Source organism: Rhipicephalus sanguineus, chromosome 8 (assembly GCF_013339695.2).
Source record: "Rhipicephalus sanguineus isolate Rsan-2018 chromosome 8, BIME_Rsan_1.4, whole genome shotgun sequence".
In the NCBI taxonomy this organism is placed as follows: Eukaryota; Metazoa; Arthropoda; class Arachnida; order Ixodida; family Ixodidae; genus Rhipicephalus; species Rhipicephalus sanguineus.
The window spans coordinates 12,745,611-12,770,440 of NC_051183.1; the positions used below are offsets into that span (position 1 = coordinate 12,745,611).

At 45.1% G+C, this 24,830-nt stretch overlaps 1 protein-coding gene across 1 annotated transcript in view; it reads left to right on the top strand.

The window, feature by feature from the left end:
- Window positions 1-490: 490 nt before the first annotated feature.
- LOC119401396 (myosin-9-like) overlaps window positions 491-24,830 on the top strand; it is a 72,634-nt gene continuing 48,294 nt past the window's right edge. Inside the window, exons 1-10 of the mRNA XM_049418702.1 lie at window positions 491-656; window positions 1,492-1,616; window positions 4,893-5,026; window positions 7,478-7,551; window positions 7,716-7,774; window positions 8,057-8,114; window positions 13,379-13,452; window positions 13,958-14,054; window positions 16,596-16,690; window positions 21,549-21,703. Coding sequence (XP_049274659.1) covers window positions 530-656; window positions 1,492-1,616; window positions 4,893-5,026; window positions 7,478-7,551; window positions 7,716-7,774; window positions 8,057-8,114; window positions 13,379-13,452; window positions 13,958-14,054; window positions 16,596-16,690; window positions 21,549-21,703 — 998 coding nt within the window. The 5' untranslated portion in view covers window positions 491-529. The remainder of the gene's footprint in view (window positions 657-1,491; window positions 1,617-4,892; window positions 5,027-7,477; window positions 7,552-7,715; window positions 7,775-8,056; window positions 8,115-13,378; window positions 13,453-13,957; window positions 14,055-16,595; window positions 16,691-21,548; window positions 21,704-24,830) is intronic.

Consider the following 24,830-nt stretch of genomic DNA (forward strand, 5'->3'; position numbering starts at 1 on the left):
AATTTTGGAAAGAAATACACATGCAAAATTGAAAAAATTCGCGGGGGATTGTGTGTGTGGGGGGGGGGGGGGGAGTGTTCAACCCCCTTCGATACCCACCAAACCCCGGCCGCCTCCGCTGGCTGCGCCAGCGCTTTGGGACATTAATTTTCTATCATCGCGGATGGTGTTCCATCTTCGCTACTACGCACTTGTAGTCTCAAAGCTGATGCCTTGATTGCATTATAAGTGGAGACAGGGCTATGACATTAAGAGAACTCACAGCAATACCCGTGGCTAGTGCATATTTATTGCAGCATGTATATTACTACAGTAAGTTGTGTCCCTTTTCATTTTTACAATTACAGCAGGAACGCTTTCACTGTTAATACGTTCCTTTTTTGGCTGGCATTTCGCATTTGCCACAGTGCAATGTTCTCAGTGGTCTAAGACTACTTGACATCTTGCTGAATGTTTCGTTATGTCCAATTTTTGTTTTCCTCAGGCATTGTCAAGAGGACCTTGCATTTTATCAGCAACGACCGTGAACATGAGCCTGAGGCCTGGCCAGCGCCTGCCGCCAAGGGCAACGGCGATCTCGGGGCCCTACCTGACAGCAGAAAAGCGGCGGGAGCAGAGTGATGAAGGCGAGCTGGGTGACAAAGATCGCTTCAAGGGTAATAAGCAGTTTTGTTACGTTTTCATTTTTAGTATAAAGTGAATGAAAACTGCCACTGAACCTACTTTTAAATTCTCGACATTTCGGACCCTGACCAGCTTCGTCTTCAGTTGTTAGTAGACCTGAGGTGAGCAGCCCTTATATACGCTTTTGGTGCTTTGACGTGTGTGTTGCAAGGTGCACAGACACTAGCTTGTAGCAGGCCTTGATTATAAATGGCTGCACAGCGTTCTTGTAGAACGGTTGATATAGGTTTGTGTAAGCACTACTTACTTCAGGCTTTCTCATACCCAGTGAAGGAGCTGGTCAGACTTCGAAGAATCGGGTATCGAAAATTTGATTGAAACTTTCGTTCTCTTTAAATGCGGTGTCCTCAACCAGGTAGATTTCTGCCTAACGTTTACCTTTGGTTTTCATTTTGCTATGAAATTAATGTATGGTCCCAGAGTGAGGACTTAAAGAAAAATATAGAAAATTTAATATATATTGTCCTGTGAACAGACTTGTTTGAGCATGGAATTTTGATAACGGATGCTCACCTAAAGGTTGTTTGAGTGGCTCGTGCAACTGCACTACTGGCTCGGCTGCGACCCAATTTTGTGCCGGGTTCGCATTTTACCGATGCCATGTTTGGATGCAATACTTGCCTGTTTATTGAGAACTAATCGAGAAGAAATGTATTTGTTGAGATCACGCAAAGTATTTTTCCAGCAGTGCAGTGATGATGTTGTTATTCTAAGCATGCTGTGCTGGGCCATAGTTGGCTGATTCGTGTCATTTCAAAAGCAACACCTAATATTCGTTGGTTTAACTTGCGTGTCTGTTTGTTGCAGCCAGGTGCAGCACTGGTGGGGTGCCCAGAAAACTATGTTTGCCCATGCCTCCAAGGACTTCAGTCAGTCTACTTCAAGCTGCTCATGATGAGCTTGTTGCCATGGAGATGGACATACAATCAAAGGTAAGGATTGAGCTTTACAGCTTTGTGTAGACGCTCTGCTCAGTGAACTTGTCGGGTTGTCTCCCAAGCTTAAAAAAACTGGAATTGACGGGGAATTTGGACATGCCTGGCAAAGTCAGGGAATCGTCATGGAATTTTTGCCTTTGTTCCAAGCTTACAAAGTCGTTCCTTCTTCACCAACTACAGTAAACACGTGATGAATTGCCAATTATCCCTTTTGTAACCCTTCTGCCACCTTGTACGGTTCCACAGAACTCTTTTGCAATATTGTGTATCCATATGCTTCGAGTTTTTGACTAATTCGCCCTAGCCCTGCCAGTCGTTAGCATCCTGGTTAGCTCAGTTGGTAGAGCAACTGCCCCGTAAAGGCGTTAGTCCTGGGTTCGATCCCCGAACCAGGACGAATATTTCTTCATCTATAAACTTTCCTTCCCGAGAAAATACGTAGGGATTTCCTTGTGGCCTTGTGCTGCAAACAGGTGATTGTCAATTATCCCTTTCATAACCCTTCTGCCACCTTGTGGGATTCCGCAGAACTCATTTTGCAGTGAACAGCTAAGCATAAAAAAAGGGACAGTGCATAACTGTTCCTTCTATAGATAACACGGCACATCTCAATTTCCAAGGCATTACTCACGCCGATAATTTCGTGCTGGTTTGCCTTGGCCATGACCTCGTCTCGGCTTGAAGGCATTCTGGTTTTGCTGGAAGCACTGTGAGCCAGAGGCTCGCCGGCTGAGTTCCTTAGTTCTGCACTCAGTTTATGCAAGGGTTCTGCCCTTCTTACCGCTTGAGGGTTTGTTTTCGGTACACCGACAGACGGTTTTTAAAGCAGGTTTACCATTCATGGAATACGCTTAAAATCCCCATGGAAAAACCTGAAAAAGTCAGGAAATTCGGAAAAATTGAATTGGTAGACACCCTGCTTGTTTCCCGATTTACTTTCTCGCATGACATTCGTGGCAGAACGTCAGTCATGGTTGCGTTGCCGAATTGCCCAGTCTCTTAGGGGTAAAAATTAGGGGTGTGCGAATATCGAATAACGAATTGAATAGCGTTCTATTCGATTCGGGACTGGAATTGAATAGTGCATGTTATAAAAGCCAAATACTTTTCGAATATTTTTCGAATAATAAGTACCGATAAAAAAAAAAAACTTCAAACTAGCGAAACGTTGGAACAGAGAGGAGTAACGTTTCTTGTTTTAGTCGTAGAATTACCAAGATGCATGCAGCCCAAGGTTTTACGGGACAATCCACGCTGGATTGATTACAGGATGAAGGCGTTCTTTAAAACTCCAGCGTCAGAGTAATCAATCCACTATCTTCATCATGACATTAATGATGTTGTTGATTCATGAATATCAATATTTAAAAATTGGTTTTATTTAAAATCTGTTCACAAAGTGCCGTGTTGAATACTGTAGTCACTTCTGTATTTCAACCTGCAGTTACAAAATATTTCTGAGGCTCTGGTTGCCACTATATACGAGCATGCGTCAGTTTACGTAATTGTGGTATTTTCTATTGATTAACTGTAATCGCAATGTTCCTTTGATAAAGTTTGTTAATATTTGTTTCAAATAAAATGTCTTACGATTCTGGGGCTGCCTTGAAAATGGTTACACTACCATTATAGGGCTGCTTTGAAAATGGTTGCCTTACTATTTGAAAACTCTTTTGAAAAGTATTCGATTCGATGTCGTTCGATTCTTATTCGATTCGGTTCTAAAATTCACTATTCGTACACCCCTAGTAAAAATGTTACGCCAGTTGCACCACGCTGATCCGCTTTTCCTGTGCAAATGTGAGGCAACATTGTTATGTAAAAGTGTATATTTTGCTTGTTTTTCGGCTTATGTCAGCAGTAGTGTTGTATAACAACACGAACAGTCATTTTTAATTTGTCTGAAGTCTAGTCAGGTTCAGAAATTCAAGTCATTGCTTATGTATAGTTTTGTCTTAGTTATTAACCTGTCAGCTGTGATACTATTTTAATGATGGGACCACACATACACAAGCACACAAACACATATATATGTATGTGTGTGTGTCTTTAATTTGTTGACAGTGCGGTCGGTTCAGTATTTTATATCAAGCCATTTGAACTTTTGTTTTTTGTGTTTACCAGGAATAAAAAATTGTATTTAACAGCTATGTCCGACCCTTTCTCAGAAACTTGTTCCAAAACAGACCTGCACTGCTCCAAAACTCCCCTTTCATATCATCGGCTGCAATGACATTGATCCCACATTTGATCACTGTCAAGTACTACCAGAAAGACTTGATCATGTATTTTGTACCTGCCCAGCATGCGCACGTGAACTACAGAAACTGATATCCTCGATTGAACAATTAAATAATAGATCATTTACTGATGAAGTGGTGTTAGGCCCTTGGCCTGATGCCAACAGTGCGACTGGTCACAAGAGCCTTTCTTTAAGCCACTGGGAGCTGCTGTAAACAGCATTATTCCTGCTGCAAAAAGCTCAGCCCTGCTTCCACCCCTGATCTGTGTATCGGAGCTGCTATAAATGTGAATATATGCAAATTGGAGGTTTATCTCTTGCCGCTGGTGCTGTCATAAAAATACACATCGCATGTGGAAGCTTCACCTGTGTGCTTGCATTTTACTTTGGAAAACATTGCAGTCCGTGTTGAATTCAGAGACATACAAAACATTGTGTATGATGATATCCGAGATACCCGGTAAACATATATCCAGTGTGAAAAGGGTGTCTGTGAATTTGATAGCGACCTTTTTTGTAAGTGGCATAGACGTGGCTAGCTTACATAACTAACATAACTGATCCAGAAAGTAAGAGGCCTGGCTTGACTCACTATATTTATTTCGTTTGTCTGGTATTGTTTTGGTCCCACATTTTAAGACTGTTTATGTGGACTCCAGGAACTATCTAAATTATAATTCGTCAATCAATCAATCAATCAATCAATCAATCAATCAATCAATCAATCAATCAATCAATCAATCAATCAATCAATCAATCAATCAATCACTTGATCAATCAACCAGTTTTTATTGTTTATGATATATATGATGACAGGTTATGCTTATACAGGTGGCACACCAGAACCCTTTCAGGTGTTGTGGCAGGGGTCAATTTTTTTTAACTGAATTGGTTACAATTGACTACAACGCAAAGAAGTACAAATGTTCTGCAGGTACAATGCATTCGGAAACAAGTTTTCGTCAGTGTGGCATACCTGCAGTTTGCTGGCACCAATATTTTTATTTCTCGCTTTTTGGTGCCTTCAGGAAACAGAGTTGACTCGCTGCAAGGCTGAGCTGCAGGAGAAATATGATCATGCGAACAGTCTCACTCTTGAGCTCCTTGAAGTCAAGAGCAGCTTGGAAGAGAAGGAAGAACGTTGCAAGGCAGCAGAGATGAGGTATTCTGCGTAGCATGCGCAGCTTTCATCTTTTATTGAAATCACACTTGTATGCACTCTACACTCTAAGAAAAATTGTGCATTTGGGATGTATTTCTGTCACACAACTATAGTTACCTACCTCACGTGCTTTCCTTGCATTATCACCGCAGTCCTGGCACTTCAGAGTCATGAACGGCATGCGTGCTATCACCATGACTTGGCATTCTCAGTAGGAAAGTAGCGAGAGCCGAGCCTTCAAGAAAAGATACACAAGCAAGCCAGTTGATTAGTATTCCATGGCAGAAATACTCCCCGAATACTTGAATTTTTTCTTAAAGTGTAAGGAAAATGGCAGTATTTGGGTTGTTTTTCTTTCACGCAACAACAATCCTTGCTTGCCTTTTCTTCCTCAGAAACTGTGCTCTTTGCTACTTTCTTATCTAAAGTGCTATGTTATGCCAATAGCCATGAGCTGTTGCGTGATGGGAAATTACCGTATGTGTGTGAGGAAAGCATGCAATACAGATGATGATTATTGGTGTGTGTGGCAGAAAGATGCCTCGAATACGCCTTTTTTGTCTTGGAGTGTACGAATGCTTCCGGCACGTTGACACTGCTGACACTACAAATGCTTCACGCACGTTCACACTGCTGACACCAACACCACATCTCATCTTTCATTGAGATTGTGCTTGTATGCACTCTAAGGCAAAATGGGAGTATTTGGGGTGTCCTTCACACAACAATCCTTGCTTTCGTTACCTTCCTCGAAAACTTTGCGCTTGCTATTTTCTTATCAAGAGTGCTATGTCATGCCGTTACTGACAAGCCGTGCATGACCGGGAATTACTGGACGCACGGAAATAATGCAAGGAATGCATGCAATGCAGATGATGATTATTGGTGCGTGTGGTAGAAAGATGCCCCAAATACTCCTTTTTGGTTTTAGAGTGAGTGCTTCTGACACCAACACCGTCGTGTGGTGTCGGTGCAAGGTTTAGAATGTTTCCAGAGACACGCAATGCATTTGACTCTTGACAATTATGAGGCCAAGAGAACGCACCATCGCACTCTGCCCAATAGGCTCTTCTGAAGCCGAACGAGTAGAGTTTTTATGAAAGCTGCGGCTGAGAGGGTGCATTTGTGCCTCCTGTCCTTTTGCATTGCCCGTGTATTTTGTGCAGCTTACATTTATGCATTGAAGCTAGTTGACTCAGTTCGCTATCTTGTTGAAATGTTGACAAAGTGGGCCACTGTTCATTATTGGTAGAGTTGCTGGGTAGCCTAACAATCCAGGTGCAGGTGTTGGTGAGATGTTGTCCCCAGGAGAAATGGTTAAATGTTACACGGCATCCACTGTGGAGCTACATAGCAGTGATGGTTATCTTCGAAACGTTACACCGCATGCAGACGTGGATGAAGGAAGAAAACATGTTTTCAAGATTCAATACCAATTCGCCCACCAAGCCATCCTCGTGAACTTCATTTCCACATCATTGGCCTCTTTCAATCAGTGCTGCGTCTTGTGGTGTCTTCCTTTGTCCCCATCCGTGTGCTCTGTAACATTTCCAAGTGCTATACCAATTAGCCCACCAAGCCATCCTCGTGAACTTCCCTATGATAGTTACCCTCTGGAGAGTCTATTTGCACCTCAACTGCCTGGGATCACGTGACCTGAGCAGAGAAGTGACGTACGACGTCTTTGATAGAAGGCAGCGTGTTGCTGTCAAGTCTGGTTCTGGCAGTGGGGGCCCTGGCCTAATAGTATGAACCGTGAAGCGGCACGGTGTCATTGTTTCCGATGGACCAGGTGGTCAAAATTTCCAGACCCCTCCACTACAGCGTCCCTCATAATCATACTGTGGTTTTGGCGCATAAAACCCCAGCAATTAATTAAATCTATCAATTTTTACCAAATATTTACTGCATCACTCAAAAAGTGCTACTTTTCCCACGGACACAAATTTGTTAATAGCGTGAGCAAATGACCACAAATAGAACGTATGACAAGGATTGGTGCAAACTTGCAGCTAACTTTTATTTCACACAGCCAGTATATAAGCACATCGCACAGTTCAAAAATGTTTGCAAAGATGTTTTTCAAGCTGCTGGTGCGGCTTAGTCTCGTCCCTTTGACAAATGAAAATAAACGAAGATGAGTGAATGAATGAAAGATTCACCAACTCACAACAACAGGTTCTTTAACAGTAACTGCAGAAGTCATAATCCAAATGTTTTTTGAAAGTTGTTCTGGTTGTAATGGAAGTGTTTGAGCATGGGTCATATGTGTGCACATTGAATACGTACAGTGAGCCACACTTCCCTTTGTAGCCACGTCTCCTCAACTTTTGCCTATTCAACCTTTCAATGAATCAAAACAAAAATTTTGGGATCTCTGACTACACTGGGCTGACTGTATCCTCAAACCTTTCCACTTGAATGAACTCACTCACCATCTCTTGGTCACAGGACTGCAGAAGTGGAGCTTTCTTTAAAAGATGGCTACATCGGTATGCAACGTTTGCAGCAGAGACTGGCCACATGTGAGTATGAGAAGTGAACTGGTTTCTTTCTCACTGGTGTACTGCGAGCTGGCCGATATAAGAATGGTAACTTCAGGTCTTTGTGCGACGCGGTAAAGTTGTTTAAACTGATTATTACGAGAAGTAATGATTCCTTCTTCACTTTTTTTTTCAATTGCGGCAAGGCCATCATATGAAGGACCAGCTGATAGAAGAGATGAGGGCATTGGGAGAGTGCAGCGTTGTACGTATACCAACTTCACTTCTTTTTAACTAGTGAAGCAGGTAGTTAAGGGACCCATTGTTGTAATGCTATTTGGCTAAGATCATTTTTACAGAATGCTTTGATTCATGCAGTTTGTAATTCAACATGTTAAGACAGGTTTGGAATTACTTTCGCATTAGTATTCTGCAGTCGCTTTCACACTATGCGAAGTTAGAGCTTATGTTTATTCTCTGTGCACGCACCGAGATGAATAGAGTGGCAATAAGTTGCCGTGGATTTGTCGGCACTGCTTCATTGCAGCAGTTCCCGAATCTCCTGGCCGATGCCAAGAAGAACTTGATGAAGGCTTCGGAAAAGAGTGAGTTGTTATTCACGTAAACCTTTCTGTGGTTCATTCAACGTGGTCTAGCTAAGGAATGAGTGGGAAGCTCGGGAGGTTGGCAAGGATATGTTGAGCATTGGGAATTTGAGCAAGGATATGTTGAGCAAGTGGGAATTGGTGGCCACTTTTTTGCCGTGGACAGCCGTTGTTTATCTTGGAGGATTTAAGCCACGTTTATCCTTGGCTTAAACCAGACAAGGATAAATGCACTGTCTTTCATACCAACCCAGGTGAAAATGATTCCCATTCCCAGCTGGGTTATGAAACCTGGAAATCTTTCCAGGCTGGAAAATTTCCAGCTGGAGATGGGAAAATTTCCAGCCTGGAAAAATTTCCTGGTTCCATAACCCAGCTGGGAATGGAAATATTTCCAGCAAATATTTCCAGCAGGAAATGGCAAAATTTCTAGTTGGAATCCTTCATTCCCAGCTGGAAATGGAAGAGTTTCCAGATTTGACCTCGCGGCTATCGCATGCGTCTTAGCATGGTTCCTACAGGACCTGTTCGTCCAGTGAACTGCACACAGTCAAAGAACATGGTGGTGAAATTTAACAGCATTTATTTGAACGCTTGTAGCAAGTGTTGGAACATATCTCGAGATGTAGAATGAGTTTGCTCATATCCTCGTACACCACCTGAAAAAAAATATACATAGTGAGCAAACATCAAAACCACAATGACCCATAAAACGCAATTCTAGCAAAAGTATAGTTTTACCAAATCACATGAACAGCATCAATACAGCTTTCAAAAGCAGTACCACAATACAAAGTCAATGCAGTGCAAAGCAAAGGTGAGCAAGATCTGATGAGCACTGCGGTTCATACTGTAGGTGCTATGTAACGATTATTTATATCGACCTTAAACTACTCCGAATAGGCATCCAATGAGTTCACTCGAACATATGTAATTACTCGCGTTTGTTGCATAGACGCATGCGCACCAGGAGACACAAGCATTGCACGGCACAGGGCTATTGGAGACAAAGGATGCTTACAGAAACTGGCCTGTAGTGTACTTCGCGCATATATAAACATTACCAGGTAACATGACACCGTGATAACGAAGCCCACAAACATTCGGGACAAACGTTCACTTATACTTGAAATATATAAGTGCAACTTGCCTCCAAATGGAACAATTAGAGCTGAGAAAATCGCTGTCCCTTGATCGGCGCTGGTGTATCCAAGACATCGCACGCAGTACAGCAATAAAAACCGCTCGAACATGCTGGTCATCACTCGTAACACTTTCCAGAGATAAACCTGACCACAAAGAACTATTCCATGTAACTGTCACACAGATATTCATCAAGGAAACTCCCTAGAGTAGCGAACGCCGAGCACACACACGCACAGATATCACCAATATCACCACGACTAGCTGCCTGCCATGTGCTGTACGAAACTGGCTGACTGCGGTGACATAATAATTTATGCGGTCTATCGGACCGCTGTCTTTAATGGTGTTAACCTTAAAAAAAGAAATATAACTTTTGTATGCTGTATTTATATTACAGAGTAGGTTATTATTTAGCATTAACGTCATAAGTCACCGAGAAATGATACGAGAATAGAGCTACTGTGACAAACATCGCGGCAGTGCGGCATTTTTCATGGCCGCGGTACAGTGTAGCCGCGGCGTCGGAGGGAGCAAGTTGGCAAAGTTCACTGCTATTCGGTCGTGGCAGTCAATGGCGAATGCTGAAAATAATGCCCCTTTTCACAAGGAAGTAACTACTATTGTTTAAACACTAGCTATTGGCGCAACGGCTCAATGAGGAACTGAGCAAGCACCTGGTTGGACGTATACAGTTGTAACATTTGTAATGCCGTGTCGACCGGGTGCACGACCTCTGAAAAGGTCAAATAAAAGTGCGTGTTACCCCAGCCATACATATTTTTCAATTTTTTTTGCAACCCAGAAGTACGGGGTGCGGAAGATCAGGGTTGTAAAATGTATCCTATTCCTATGTGCCATGTGATGAATATTCAATGTGGTTCTCATACATGGATGTTTCAGGGGGACCCCTTGCAGTCAGAAGAAGAGGGGGTGGGTGGGTTATACGAAATATGCAGCGTGTGAAATAGGTGCCTTTTATTTTTACGTGGCAAAGAATGGTCAGGCAAAAGTGCCACGTCAATTCGATCTGAACAACTTGTCAATAAGTTCTCTCGTCTGCAGCTACATTCAACCTCTTTATCGCGATGTTTGTTTTTCAAATATGCAAGCCTGGAAAAAGCATGCTCGCATATGTCGTAGAAAACTGCAATAGAAACTTTACAGCCACCTCATAAAGAAGAAACATAAGTCAGCTCCGTCGCACTGCACAAATGTAATGCAGTGAAGCATACCAAAAAACCAGAAGGGGCCACTGCGGACATATAGTGGGCCTTCAAAAAACTCTTTTTTTGCAAGCTTAATTGAGTTTTGCAGACCCCGAAGAATGACTTCGCGGACCCCCATTCGAGAACCACTGTTCTAAGTCATGTCTAAATGCACGCTCTGCATTATACACTTAATCTGCTATCACTTGTATGCAGATCAATATTTGGGCAGCTGGAATTCCTTTTGTCAACAAAACCACTTCATCGCTCGAACAGGAAAATTTCATGCTGAGCAAATTATTTCCGAACTGAAGCTGGAAAAATTTCCAGCTGGAAATATAACTTCCCAACTGGAACTGGAAACGTCAAGCTGGAAATGGCTTTCCAGTCGGGAATTATTTCCATATCCATGCTGGAAATACCATTTCCAGCCTGGAATGGGTTTCATTCCCAGTTGGAAATACAATTTCCAGCTGGGAATGGAAAATTTCCAGCCCGAAAAGCCATTTCCAGCTCAAAACCAGGCTGGAAACCCGATTTCCAGCTGGGAATTCACATCCCATTTTCACGTAGGAAGGCACGTGTGTGCACAAAAAAAAAGTGATGAATAAAGACTATGTGAAATCTTGAGCAAAACATGAGGGAACCAAAAAGCAACAACCACATTATAGCTCGTGTCACTTGCATTTCACTTATCCTTGTACGCTGTGTTGCTCTTGATATGTACTTTGTTCACTGTCGCGATAAAAAAAAAGCGTGAGAGGTAAGGCGGGCTAACTAGCTGCATGTTACAAGGCTGGTGATGCAAAAACGGACACGAGAGAAGTCAAGACAACATAAGGCAGTTGTCAGTCGGCATTTGTGTTCTCTTCTCTCCTGGGCCCATGTTTGCACGCCCTGTCTTTTAAACATGAATACCTATACCAACTAGCTCAGCTCTCTGGTACTCTAACTAGCCCAGTCCTCTTGCTTTAGCCTCTTCCGGCTCTTTTAATGACTTCTTTGTATGTTGTTTACATAAAGCTTATCCTTGCAAATTCAGTGATAGCCTACTGAAATGTGCACTTGCTGATATATACAGTCAAACCTCAGTGTAAAAGATACAGATATAATGAAATAAATTAAGTCTTCATTAAAACAGTGTTACATATAGAAGTTTATAATTAATTTTTGGATTTAATAAAACTATCTTTGTGTTTGAGGAACTTTGTTGAAGACGTTCTAACTGTACATACTGGGTGTGCCACAGAGCTGCAGTGCCGTCGATGTAAACAGATTATAGGTTATGGAGTGTGCGAAGCAGTTAATTGTTTGCCAGTTAAGCTAGTTCTTGCATTTTTTTATTTCTATTTTTTATTTATTTACGTATCAAGGCCTGAGGGTTTTCCACAGATCTGGGGTTAATCGCGCAAGTGTTGTCTTGAAAAAAGCAAAATCATGAAGGGTAGCAGCAGAGCTGGAAAGATGGTTCCACTTGCTTGTTTGTGGTGAAAAAAAGTGTGTCGGATATTAGCGCACAGGGGTGCAACAGCTGCGCCATTTGCGCCAATTTGATACAGTTCCTTACTTCTGCGCCCAGCCGTGCCAAAACCGTGAAATTTGTTGAAATAGTGCCAGGCTGTGCCAGAATGCCCGACCAACTTGAAAATTCTCAGTTGTGCTAATTTTAGCAAGGAATAGGGGCCAAGTTGGTCACCTGCAGTTTGGACGTCATCGTCCGATCTAATCTAGACACGCAGCGAAGCCATAGGCGGGCTTTATGTTGGGAGCCCCGAAAACGTTTTTTCTGCTGGTTGCAATGCTTCTCTACATGGACGTCTGCAAGTTAGAGCGGAAGCTCCGCGTAGAAAATGTTGACAACGTGCCGCCAATGTATTCAGTGAAAGCACTGGCCATTTGCGTGCCATCAAACTCTCCGAATTTTCCTGGGATACCCCCGAATTTTCAGCAGTCCTCCCGATTATACAGGCATGGCCATAAATTTCTCTGTAAACAGGCCTAACCTCACCGCCAAAAGAAAGAGCGAGGAACAGTGATTCTAAAATATCCTGGCTTTGTTCTCTTGCATGCAGAACGCTTTTTAAGACACTTTCGCCGCAGCGCACAGGTGTCGTGCAGAAAAGAGTGCTAAGATTGGGAAGGGGCTACTAGTGCAGGCTGTCACGGGACACAGCACATGTTGTTCCTTAATTACACACGCCCCATATAATTACAAGTACTAGTATGACCGCTGACACAAAATAAATTACTGGCAGTCATTCAGAGCTGTCTGTGAAGTTTCTGCGGCCCTTAGAAGCAAGAAATATGAACGTACCCCAGTACGTTTTTAGGCAGGTTCACATTAGCATTTTCAGCGCCTGTCATATGATTTGACAGGTGCTGCAAACGGTGAGGCGGACTTTGTCATTGCTTGCACTGTGGGGTGGTTCAACACACTGCTTTTGTTGAAGTAGCGGAGCTCATGTGAACTGTGCACGAGTTAGCTAATGTTGAATGCTTTGCGCATCTTTTCGTTATACTGCTCCAAATTTGGGATTTGGTGCCTTAAGAATGGAGGTATTTCCCCATCACCTGCTACAAATTAGGATTTTCCTGCTCCAAAAATTGCCCCAAATCATATTTCGGCTGTTGTGCCCCTGAGCACAGCATTATGCAATTTACACGTTCTGCAGAAGCACAGGCTGGAAGAGGAAAAGTTTGCGTTGGCGTAATAAAGGTTATGAAAGACAATTCTTGGTTGTATGAGAGAGAAAAAACAAGAGCTGGTGGCACTTTCTGTTGGAGAATTTGAATGTGGTATGCTGTGTGCTGCTATAACCACTGTTTGTTAGATCTTAGACCCCTGTGTTAACTTGACTCTGGATGTCTTTACAGTAAAGCTTATTTGTGGTTTATTTTTTCTCATACCTGTAGTGGCAGCACTCAAAAATAGACTGCGGGAACGTACTGCAGAACTTGAAGACTGCAAAAAGGAGTTGGATGCAAAGGTATTTTATAATTGAGCTTGTTCTTTTTGTTCTGAAGAGGCCTCTGCCAATTTGAAATGAGGAGCCACACTTTGACAAATATAATTTGCGTGACATGTAGCAGCGTATTGCTGGTTTTAAATGGGTGAGGCTGTTTCACTGTTTGAAATTCTTGATCATTAAGGAAAATTACTTTAGGGCGTGTGGTGTGGGGTACACTGCTGTGTTTAAATCATGATGCATATATATTCTACATACTTATGCATTTAAAGACACACCTATGCGAATCTCTAGGTACTAATTAGGATACTAAGGCTCACTTGTTGAATAAATCTGCGCATTACTTGTGACAAATTTTGCTTGAGTCATAAAGGAGCTATGTTACCACCAGTGAACAAGCTGATTGCATCCTGTGTGATGTGAAATGTATGTGCAAAACTTTAAATTGTATGCTTTATATATGCATATGCTATAGAATGTAAAGCAGTAAGACTGTCTGCAAACTTGGGCATTCAAACTGTTGCAGTCTCAGCTGTACCAGGACACAGTTGACTCCAAGATGGCTCTGGAAGAACAGCTCAGAGAGCTGCAGGAGGATGTTGAACGTCTTACAGCGGACAATGGTGAAATTTACTTCAGTTAAACCATATCACTTTATTTTAAAGTCAAAGGATGATGCAAGGAGGCAGTCTTTGAGCTGTTAGCTTCGAGCTGAAGGTCTCAGCTGTCCCTATGGAAACTATACTTTTTGTAGAAAGCACAAGGAAGTAACAGCTCAAAGGCTTCATTTGACATAGTAACATTGGCACATAGTAGCATGGCAAGGCTATTGATTTTCAAGGACTTTGGAACAGGTGTTCAAAAGAAGGCAAGCTCACAGAAAACCCTGTCCTTGTCTCCCTCTACTCACTCCTATGCACGGTTTATGCGCTCAAGCAGCGTGTCTTAGTGTGCTGGGTGCCAGGGCATAGCGAGATCCAAGGTGTGTTGGCGGACCAGCTAGCAGCATCTGCCCACGAAAATAGTCCCAATACATCCATAGCTGTCCCTCCACTAGACCTAGAACCGTTCCTCAAAAGAAAGCTCAGGGCCTTTTGGCAGAGCACATGGGATAGGCTCACACAAAATAAACTGCCCGTTATCAAGCCGCATCTTGGTAATTCGCCGCCAGTATCAAAGTCACGTTGCACAGAAGTAACACTTACAAGGCTAAGAACAGGACACACACACACAGAAAAACAAGAACTCATACCTTCTGTCTAGTGGTGATCCACCCATGTGTGAGAAATATGGTGAACCACTCACCATGCTCAACATTTTTACAGCGAAAGCTGTTATGAGATCATTTCACCGGCCGTTTTTGGTGCCGTAGTTGTCCGCCGCCGCCGCAGGTGTCCGTAACCAGTATCGCTCGAAATAAGAAAAAAAATTAAAATAAGAAAAAATTCCAGGATGGAACGAGGTTCGAACCTGGGCCCTCTGCGTGGGAGCCCAGTATTCAACCTCTGAGCCATGCCGGTGCTTGAAACTGCTTTGCAAAAAGGTCCTATACAGGCTTCATGTCGGGAAGGAACCACATTAGCATATGCAATATAGCGTGGTAAAAGAGTAGAATAAGGTCGCACAACGCGAATTCTGTAACCAGGCGTCACACAATGCGAATTGCGCAACGAGTAGCTTGTTGAATGCTTCCAACCCATTACAAAGAGCTCTGCCATAATTCTTCATCGTCATCACGCACAGCATCAACAAAGTGCGCATAATGCCTTACATGCGTTTAGCAGGTACCACGGTTGTCTGTAGAATGACGAAAAATGGCACAGTGCCTACTGCCCTACTTCTCAAAAGTTACAATGATTTATAGCGTAGTGGGTTCCTCGCAAGTGCACTTCTGTTGGTTGCCAAGGAAGCCCATAAGGCTCCCATGATCCATTTCCTCAGGGTCTCAATAAAGTCAATTCTTTCTCTCTCTCTTGCTCTACGTTTCTCCGGTTAAAGTGTGTTATAAAGCGTGGTGGGACAGTTAAATAACGACCGGGCGTCACACAATATGCATTACGTAACTAGTGGGTCGTTTAAAGCTTCCAACCCATTACAAAGGGCGCAACCATAATTATTCATCGTCGTCAACCACCGCATCAACAAACTGCACATAATCGCTTACATATGGTACCTCGCTTCTCCGCAGAACAACGAATAATGTCGTGCTGGGTGCTTCCCAACTTCCCAAAAATTACGCTTTGTTGCGTAGTGGGTACGTTGCTGATGTACCTGTATTAGTAGCCACAGGAGAGTTTATAACGGGCTCTAGAAATGCCACTCTTCCAGCTTTCGCTGTGACTGTGCTGCGCTTTCCGCGCAGGCCTGGCGCCCCGGATGCTTTTTATCTAATGTAAAGAATTATACACGCTTATAAAACAACACTTCCTATTACCCTACCGACAACGAATGCCATTTCACCCATCACTGTTCATTGGTAGGAAAGTGGTTGTTAAACATCAGTCGCTATTCGCGTTTTTGGAAGAAGTTCATAGCTTTCACGTCGTATACCCAGGCAATCTGTTGCACGGCCTCTGAAAAGAGGTGGTTGCTGCGGTGGCTACATTACAAAAAGCGCCTCCCTTCCTGCCTTTGGCCTCAAAGGCCCCGAGGAGGCATCCGTGCTATTTTCCCATCTCTGACTTGTAGATATCATGCTCACTTGTAATGTATTCCGCACCCATAGATCACATCACGTATCACTGCCATAATTTTATACTCTATACACACCTATTATGCTTCTATATAGTGCGTGATTTTAGGCCTCTATACAGCCACAATACACCCTGTCATCGTAATCATTGGCCATCGCCAACACCACATAAAAGACATGGCGCCTTTTGGCCACCCATGGCCCTTGCGCCACAAAACCCCACTAATCATCATAAAAAGAAGGCAAGCTCAGGTGGTGACAGGCTAATGAAGGTTTACGTCGAGGTAGAATATATGCAGTGCAGTTGTCGAGGTACATAGTAAGTGTGCTGGTGGGTCTCCAGGGATATTACGTGAGCTGTGTTGGTGACTATTCTTTAAGGGATCATATAGTTATGCATATCACATTGACATGTATTGTTGCAAACCATTAATGCAAGCTTTGAACCCTTTGTATATGTTGTGCAATGCAGCCAAGTGCCAAGACAAGATGCACTTTTTGGCCCAAGAGCATAGTGCTGTTGTCACACAGAGAGACAGCCTGGAGGAGCAACTCAAGGTAGAAAAGGTATGTCTGTCTCATCATGTGCCAAGTGAGCTGGTGTCTTTGTAACCTTGCACTGGGCTTAGGTGGATGACTTTTTCTTTCCCTTGCACGTTCAGCTACCTGGAAGGCTTCTATATAGTTTGTTTTCATATTCGGTGTGCCTTTGCCTGCGTTTTTTTTTCATACAACCTTCCTGCGCAACCTGCTAGACCTGATTAACCTATACAACAAAGCGACCAACCTATAAAGGCATTGGTTCCCTGTATCAAGGACTAATTACATAGGCGGGACTGCAAATTGGGATTTTTGAAACTTAACCAAATAAGAGTGCAGGGGTGCGAGAAGTGAACCGAATCAAATCAAATGGAGAATATTTTTGAGATTACCAGTGATTCCACTCCTGCGCCAACTGCGCCAAAGTGCGCCAAATTGTATTTACTGCACGATCCTGATAATATCGACGAAATTGGCGCCAAACTGTGCCAAAGTCTCGGGTTTGGGGGCATCTATCACCGGCAATCGCACCGCCGGCGCGTCAGAACATGTGCAGCTCGATCTTGGGGCTGCCAATAAAGTCGCAATCATGGACCAAGAATTATTCCGCTGAATAAATAGCGCTAGCGCGTGCGTTCCAAGTAAGCCACGATGCCATGCACGGTGCCGACGCAGCTTCTGTTCTGCAAGTCGGCTCGACAGCAAAACGCGCTCTCCGCAGAGGCTCGTGACGTCTAGGCCTATCGGTAGCGAGAAAGTGCGACGGCGATTCATCGGCGGACGTCGTCTATTCCAGAAACGCTGCTGATAGCTCGTTTCAAGCGTCGCACGGCACGTAAGGAAAGCAATGTTCAGTAATAACTACATGAGTGCCGCTAAAATGTCTGTCACTTCTGTTTCCGGACATCGCGGAATGAAATCTGTGATCGCTCGCAGTAGATATATGGGACAATATCGAATTTTCCTTGCTTCGCGTTTATGGAAGAGCACGCGAACGGTGGAAACGTGTTGACACTTTTCCTCAGATATACTTTATCCATTGATCTTCATCCAGAACAGCTATTTCGTAATTCCTTCCGCCTGCACGTCCGAGTTTGTAATCACTCCGCGGTAAATACCCCCTAAAAGGCCCTGCCCTTTCGAGCTCACGTGCTAGGGTTTTAATTCGAATTTTTTGCTTGCTTTTTTAAAAATGTCATCTCATTAGTAAAATCATATCTCCTGGTCGGAGCAGCCGCAAATGCGCAGCAGTCAGTAGCGGGCCTGTCGCTGACGCCATGTTACACGTCCGCCCCTCGCTTTCGGGGGTATGGTGGCTGGAGGGGTCAATAGCTAACAGTTAAAAAAACTCAGTTTCGCTTAAGAGCGAAGCAATGAATGCGATACCAAAAAATTGTATTGTGAAACGAAGTAAGACTAGCAGCTAACTCTTTTGGATCCGATCTCGCGTAACTCAACAAAACGCTGGCCCCTCCAGGAAACGAAGCGTTTTCTTGCTCTGAGTTCTCTAAACGAGAAGTAAGCGTTGAGAGCACAGCAAGTTTACGAGCCGTCTCCTGATGCCTCGAGATAGCACGCGTGCAAGCGAGTGCGCCCTTCGAACGATGCGGTCCCCCCCCCCCTTCCGCTCCCCTGGCGTCCCTTCATGCTCCTTACGAAAGACGGGCGGGGCGTTTCCTCTCTGTCTGATGAGCAATCGACGGCAGGCCCGCACGCGGGAAGATGTTATCTCATGCGCTGTCCGTGTGGCGGAGACAGACGGCCGGCTAGTTTAATCTCCGCTTCAGCCGCGTTCGTCGCCAGCGCTCGCGAGCTTTTACCCGCGGCTAGAATAAGCGTGGTGTTGTTATTAATTTGTACTTTATACGGAAAATTACGGCAACGGCGACGGCAAAAATCCACCGAGAGTGTCCATATAATTGCTATCGCAAGGGTCAATGTACGGGGCAGATTTTGCGCCCCCCCCCCTCTTAGGTGATTAGGGGGGGGGGCGGCCGCCCCCCCCCCCTTCTTTGCGCACGCCTATTCTCCTGAGATGATTTTTTCCATGAGATTTGCAATGAATCGAAATATTTCTAGCCTTCATAAGAGCCCCATAATAATACTCAGGTGCTTGAATGTTAATGCAATATGCTTCTGTATTGCACTCCAGGATGTAAAATTCGCTGCTCCCGAGTGCTCCCAGATGCAAAATTATCTGCTCCAAAGTGCTCCAAGATGAAAATTTTGCTGCTCCAAAGTGCTCCAAAACGGAAATTTTGCTGCTCCAAAAATTGCTCCAAATCAGAAGTCCTCGGTAGCATCACTGGATTACAATTAATGTAAAATGATGTTTGCATTCTTGTATTTTTAACTTTAGCATTAAGAGCACAAGTGTAGCATCAGGAGCAATTGAAGCATATTCTTTGCATGCCCAGAACTCTTCAGAGGGTGCGAACAACCACTGTATAGCCTGTATGGCATGGCATCCTGAGTGACATGTAGCCTGATGCACTGTGTAAGCTCTCATGTACAGTGCAGACCACTTATAACGTAACCGCATATAGTGCAGGACCGGTTATAATGCGGTCTTTTTCGACTCCCGTTTACCCTCCCATAGAACCGCATGTATACGCATACCGCTTATTGTGCAGTCCCCCAAGGTGAAATACCGTTTATAATGCGGTTGCGAGAAAATATGTCTGACAAACGCGGTAGCGAGTGCGGTTCTCAAAGGAGGTGCGCTGCTGGGGAGGGAGCGACGAGGTCGTTACGAAGGGCGAGGGCACGCACAGTGAACGAACGAGGGGCGGAGGGAGGAAAAAGACCGCGGCAGCGTTGTGCGGGCTCGCCGAGTGGGGAAGGATGGTGGTTGCCTAGGTGACGGAGTAGCCCTTGCACCGGCGGCGGCAAGGCTCCGCAGCCGCTTGCCGGCCGCGGAGCCTTGCCGATCGCGTCCTCATCAAGTGCGCTTTAAAGTAAGTTTCCTGTCGGGAAAAGCGTCGTCGTTATCACACTTGCTACAGATATCGCGTTTGCTACCTCTTCCGCTAATTGAAATGTTTTGCGGCTTCATGACGCGAGCTTTCGCCTTTTTTGCCAGTGCGCGGACTTAAACAAGCTTGGCGGGCTTTTGTCGCCGTTGATCTCCCAGCCGCGAACATAAACCGCACAAACTTCGTATCATGCGCGCTGTTCTTGGGTTAGTGCTTGAGTGCAATGTTTTCGACGTCCGATCTTCATGTTGTCTTGGAGAAACTTCCCACGACAACATGCTGAACCGCACGCTAGGCCTAATCAGCGTTGGTTGCTTTTCGGTAGCGGTCGCGGGCGATAAAAGTTGCGGTTTGGTGCGGAATCAACGAAACTTTTTGCGATAGCTGCACTTGAAGGGAAGAGCATCATATCGTTAATGAAAACGAGGGCATGGTTGGCACATGCAACTCTCGAATGGTGGTTCTGGATTCGATTGCAATGTCTTGGACATCGCGTGCGCGCCCGTGAAATCGAACGATCGGTACCGCTCAGCACGTGAAATTTCGGTTGCGATTCGACATGGTTTCTGTGTAATGCGCATACCTCGAGGTGGCCTGAAACGTAGTCGGCGAATTTCCGTTATGGCACTTTGTTTTGTTTGCTTTTTCCCCTCGTGTTCATTTCGTTGGCAATGCGGGTTTTTGGCGGTTAATTTTTGAACATTTGGAGATTTAAGTGGTTTTAAGCGCCCCAAATCGCATATGTCGATTATCGGACACGCGAGGCTACATGCTCAACACGTTTTGCGAAAGTGCAGACTTTGAAGAAGGTTGTTTTGGTTATAGTGCGGTACCGCTTATAGTGCAGATATTCGCGACTCCGGCGACTTACGTTATAAGCGGTCTATACCATAGAGTTTCCTAAAATTAACTAGAGGGGACTCTGGTGCTGTGATCGTTCAGCTACCATGGGAATGATGGGTAGTACACAAATTTGCCTAGTCTTCGTGCTTGCGGCTTCAAACGTACTTGTGGCTTTGTTTATTGCTGTGTTTTGGCGTTTGTTTTGGATAAAAGAATAGACCGTTGTGAACTTCGTGACCAGGTTTGATTTGGTGAGCCTAAAGAAGTTAAAGTGGTGAAGTGAAACTGCTGACTTTTGCTGAACTTTGTTTTGCAACAAAGCGGATGCAGCCGACGCGGAGCCAAACGGAGCCGAAAGAACAAAGTTTAGACAAATTTGTGTACTACCCATCATTCCCATGCTGGCTGAAGCGTCATGCGTTGCAGCTCCCATAGACACTAGCGCCAGAGTTCCCTCTAGGAAGTATTGTAGGAAACTCTATGGTCTATACTGTATACCCCCGGGGGTGAACTTGTTTCTTCTCACCTAACTTTACTGGGATGCATCTTTTTTTCTGTTTGAAATTTCTTTTCTTTTTTTTAAGTTCAAGAGCAGGTTATGCGAGCTTATATGGGCTCAGTATTGCAAATCTTAATATGTATCAGATCTTGCTGCTTTTAACTGGCACCCTGCTGCTGTTCGAATCCACTTCAAAACTTAATCGAAAAAGTGCCATATGCAGCTGGATTATCGCACTGGAAGTCTTTCGAGTTGGAAAGACTTGTGGTTCGATAATCATCAGCGCAAAGTGAATGAATATCAAAATGAAATTTTTTCAGTTCCCAGCTGGAATTCGGCCATATTCAGGCTTTGATATTCATTGACTTCGAGCTGAATTATGTTATTATATAGCCGAGTTGTTGAACTGGAAATCTTTCCATGCAGCTGTAAAAGGACATTTTTTCCATCTGGGAATCATTCTATACTAATTACTGTTTGCTTTGACTTTGCTTTGAACCAAAGAAGTCATACTTGCGCAAGCCTGTGGATGCCCCTTTGAATGTTGCTCTACCATGCTCCTTTCCAGGAAGAAAAAGCCTTGCTAGAAGATTGCCTGAGAAAGCTGGCTGGAGGCATCTGCACCCAGCTGGACTTGGAAAACACATCAACACTGGAGATCATCGAAGCCTTGGGCAATGCGCTACGCCAACTGCTGCTTGAACTCAACACTCTTCGCGACGAGTAAGTGCGCTTCTTTTTCTTCCTAATCTAAGTGTATCTCATGCATGAGCTCACTAACTGTAAGGTATGTCACCACTTTTTAAAGGGACGCTTTCTTTAAAAGTTGTGAATTTGAATTTTTAATATTTTAAGAATCTGGAGGTGTGCAGAATTGCGTTGCACAAAAAATTGAGTTTCTACCTGGTTTCGTTCAAAAGTTATGGTCTTTTTTATATAACTGCCCCCACACTGAAAATGACAGGTCCGTAAAACTTAATGGGGTACTGACACAAAATTTCGTGGCGGAGATAGCCTGGGGGATCGATTCTTGTGAACATGCGTATATCATCTGCAAAATATCAACAGCGAATGCAGCTTGGAAGGTGTTTTATATGAATTTTGAAGTTTGCGTGAACGATCGACACCCTTGCACTACTGACACTGTTATGACCGGCTGTCGGTGGCGAAGCACTGACCAAGAGAATCGGCGGACGAGGTGTTCTCCCGCTGCTAGAACACCTGTATCCTTCCTGGAAACGAAATTCCTGGGACGGCGAGTGACCAACAATGGGAAGAATCTCGGCCTCAAAGTCTGGGACGGCGATGCCAGAGACAATGGACCACCTGGGCTTGGCTTGGTACGCTGCCGAAGCCACCTGACGGGTATGTTTGGACGGGAGTCTCCGCAACCCTTTCGCTGCGTCGGGAAAAGATCTGCATGGGCAGGCACGAGGAACCTGTTCTGCTTCTCCCCCACCTGCGTGTCGACAACCGCAGGACTCTTGCCGCTTCAAGTGTGCCGTGACCCCTCCGCGACAGTGAAATGGACTGTGCCATGGTGGGAGGTGTCATGTGTGTGATTGGTGGTCATCAAGAGGGAGGAGCCAAACTGAGGGGTTAAAACGACGATGCTGAGTGAGAAATGGGGCTCTGAGCCCTCGGTAACAGGCTCATCCAATGCGCTCGTCGCTGAACTCTTTCCTTGTAACTATGTAATTGAGTGTACGAAAAGTGTCAGTAAACTTGTTATTGTTTTCCCAACTTGCAAGCATCAGTTCCTCAACCCGGAGACTCGACTACGCTACCAAACGGAGTCCGGGTACGACGCTGCCCTCTCGTAGCAACAGCATGGTTGTCGAGAAGGGACGGATCCAAACACACCGACGCAACAACTGGTGTCAGCGGTGGGTTTGATCCAAATACCCGGTCGCAACAACTGGTGGCAGCGGTGGGATCTGAAGCTACAAGCGACAACAACAGTCGGCCTAAGGGAATGCAGCTGTCTCGAGACATCGATCACGTGTGGGTGAGTGCTTGGCTTTTCCTTTGATGTGGACCAGGTTCTAAACGAGGGTTTTAGATCTGGTAGATAACTTTGCCGTGAGACTCAAGGTTACGTACTCTCGGATAGTTATTTTGGAAGTAGCGGGCACTCAGGACGATCATGGATTTGCAGAAACTGCAGGAGTCGGACTTGTTGCTGTTGTGTAAGGAATTGGGGATAAATACAAAGGGTTTGGCACGAAAATCCCTAATCATACAGGCAATTATTGATTTGGGGGCCGATGATGAGGAGCTCTGTGAAGAATGGGAGGGCATCAAACAAAAAAAGGAAGAGCAGCTCAGACAGCGAGAAAGAGAGGAACGCCGCGCAGAACTCGAAAGGGAAGAAAAGAGGCGTGAGCGTGAAAGAGAGGAACGCCACGCGGAATTCGAAAGGGAAGAAAAGAGGCGTGAGCGTGAAAGAAAGGAAAGGTGGCGTAAGCAAGAGATTGAGCTCCGCAAACTGGAAGTCGAGGTAGAACTCCTGGAGTTGAGTAAGAGGTCGGGCAGTTGTCCCCAGCGAGTGGTACCTCTTCTCAACAAGAAGGCAGAGTTCAAGATGTCAAGGTATATGCAGCCATATGTGGTATCAGGGGATATCGGCCTATATCTTGCAGAATTTGAACAAATGTGTGAGGAACTGTCTTTTGAACGAGACACTTGGTCTCAGGGGTTATTGTCAGTTCTGCCCAGTGAGGCACTTGAGGTTGTGGCGCGACTCAGTGAGAAGGACGCGGACAACTACGATGTAATAAAGGCATCTTTATTCCGGAGATTCGGAATTTCAAACAGGAGAGAGGCGAGCAAGAATGGTATGCTAACTGATCCTGCTCCTGAGAACGAGCGACAGGTCGCCGTTGGCGAGATCGCGCCAGAGAAAGGCCCGCCGTTTCATGAGAGCATGAAAGCAGAGCAGGTTGAGAATGAGGCCTTGGCCGATCTAGAGTTAGGGACAATTCCGAAAGACGTTCCTGGCGTGGACGAGGTTTATGCCAGCCGCCCTGATGGGCTCAAGGAGAAGCTGGAAACCTTGCTCGTGCCTCGAAAGGACGTTTCGGAATTGTCAAACTTAAACACTGTTAGCGTAGTGGCTGACAATAGCAAGGACGCGACGCTTAAAGGGTTCGGAGATACCGTCGGTGAGGGCTCAGAGTTAGATTTTATCAGCGCTGACGCAGATAATGTGGCCCGACAGTCCGACGTGGCGGAGAATTCGAGAGGTGTAAGCGAGAAAGAAGGTGTAGTACAAGCACCAACGAGCTGCACCACTCCGCATGTCGCGACCCGAAGCGATGATCGAGACATCGAGAGAAAGGATGTTCGCCGACATCGTAGAAAAAGAAAGCGGCGGAGGCATTCGGCTCAGCGTAAGGTTAAGAAAGGTCCCACCCCGGCGCGAGAAAGACGCAAGCGTAGGCCAACGGACGGTTTGCGGAAACGTAAATTAAGGCATTCATTCATCCGCAAGCTGCGCGAGAGGCGCAGAGGGAGAGGGCAAGGTGCCCTCCCACGACGGAAGGCGAGGTTGGGATTGACAGCTTCGGGAGAGCACCTGGGTCCAAGTCGTCAAAGTCGAAAGACCAGTGTACGGCGGGTAACAAAGCACCGCCGCGCGAAGGCGAGCACAAAGGGAGAATGGACAGGGTTTCCCCCCCGTTTCTGGCATTCCATTCGCCTTCCTGAAGGGAGCCGGCCGAAGTGCCGAATGAAGCGTGACTGTAGAATACCGCTGATAGCTCGTGCATGTTGTAGCCTCTGGCGAGCTAGAAAGCCGGCTGGACCGCGGCCCCATCGGGTACGATTCAAGCGAATCTAATTGAGAAAA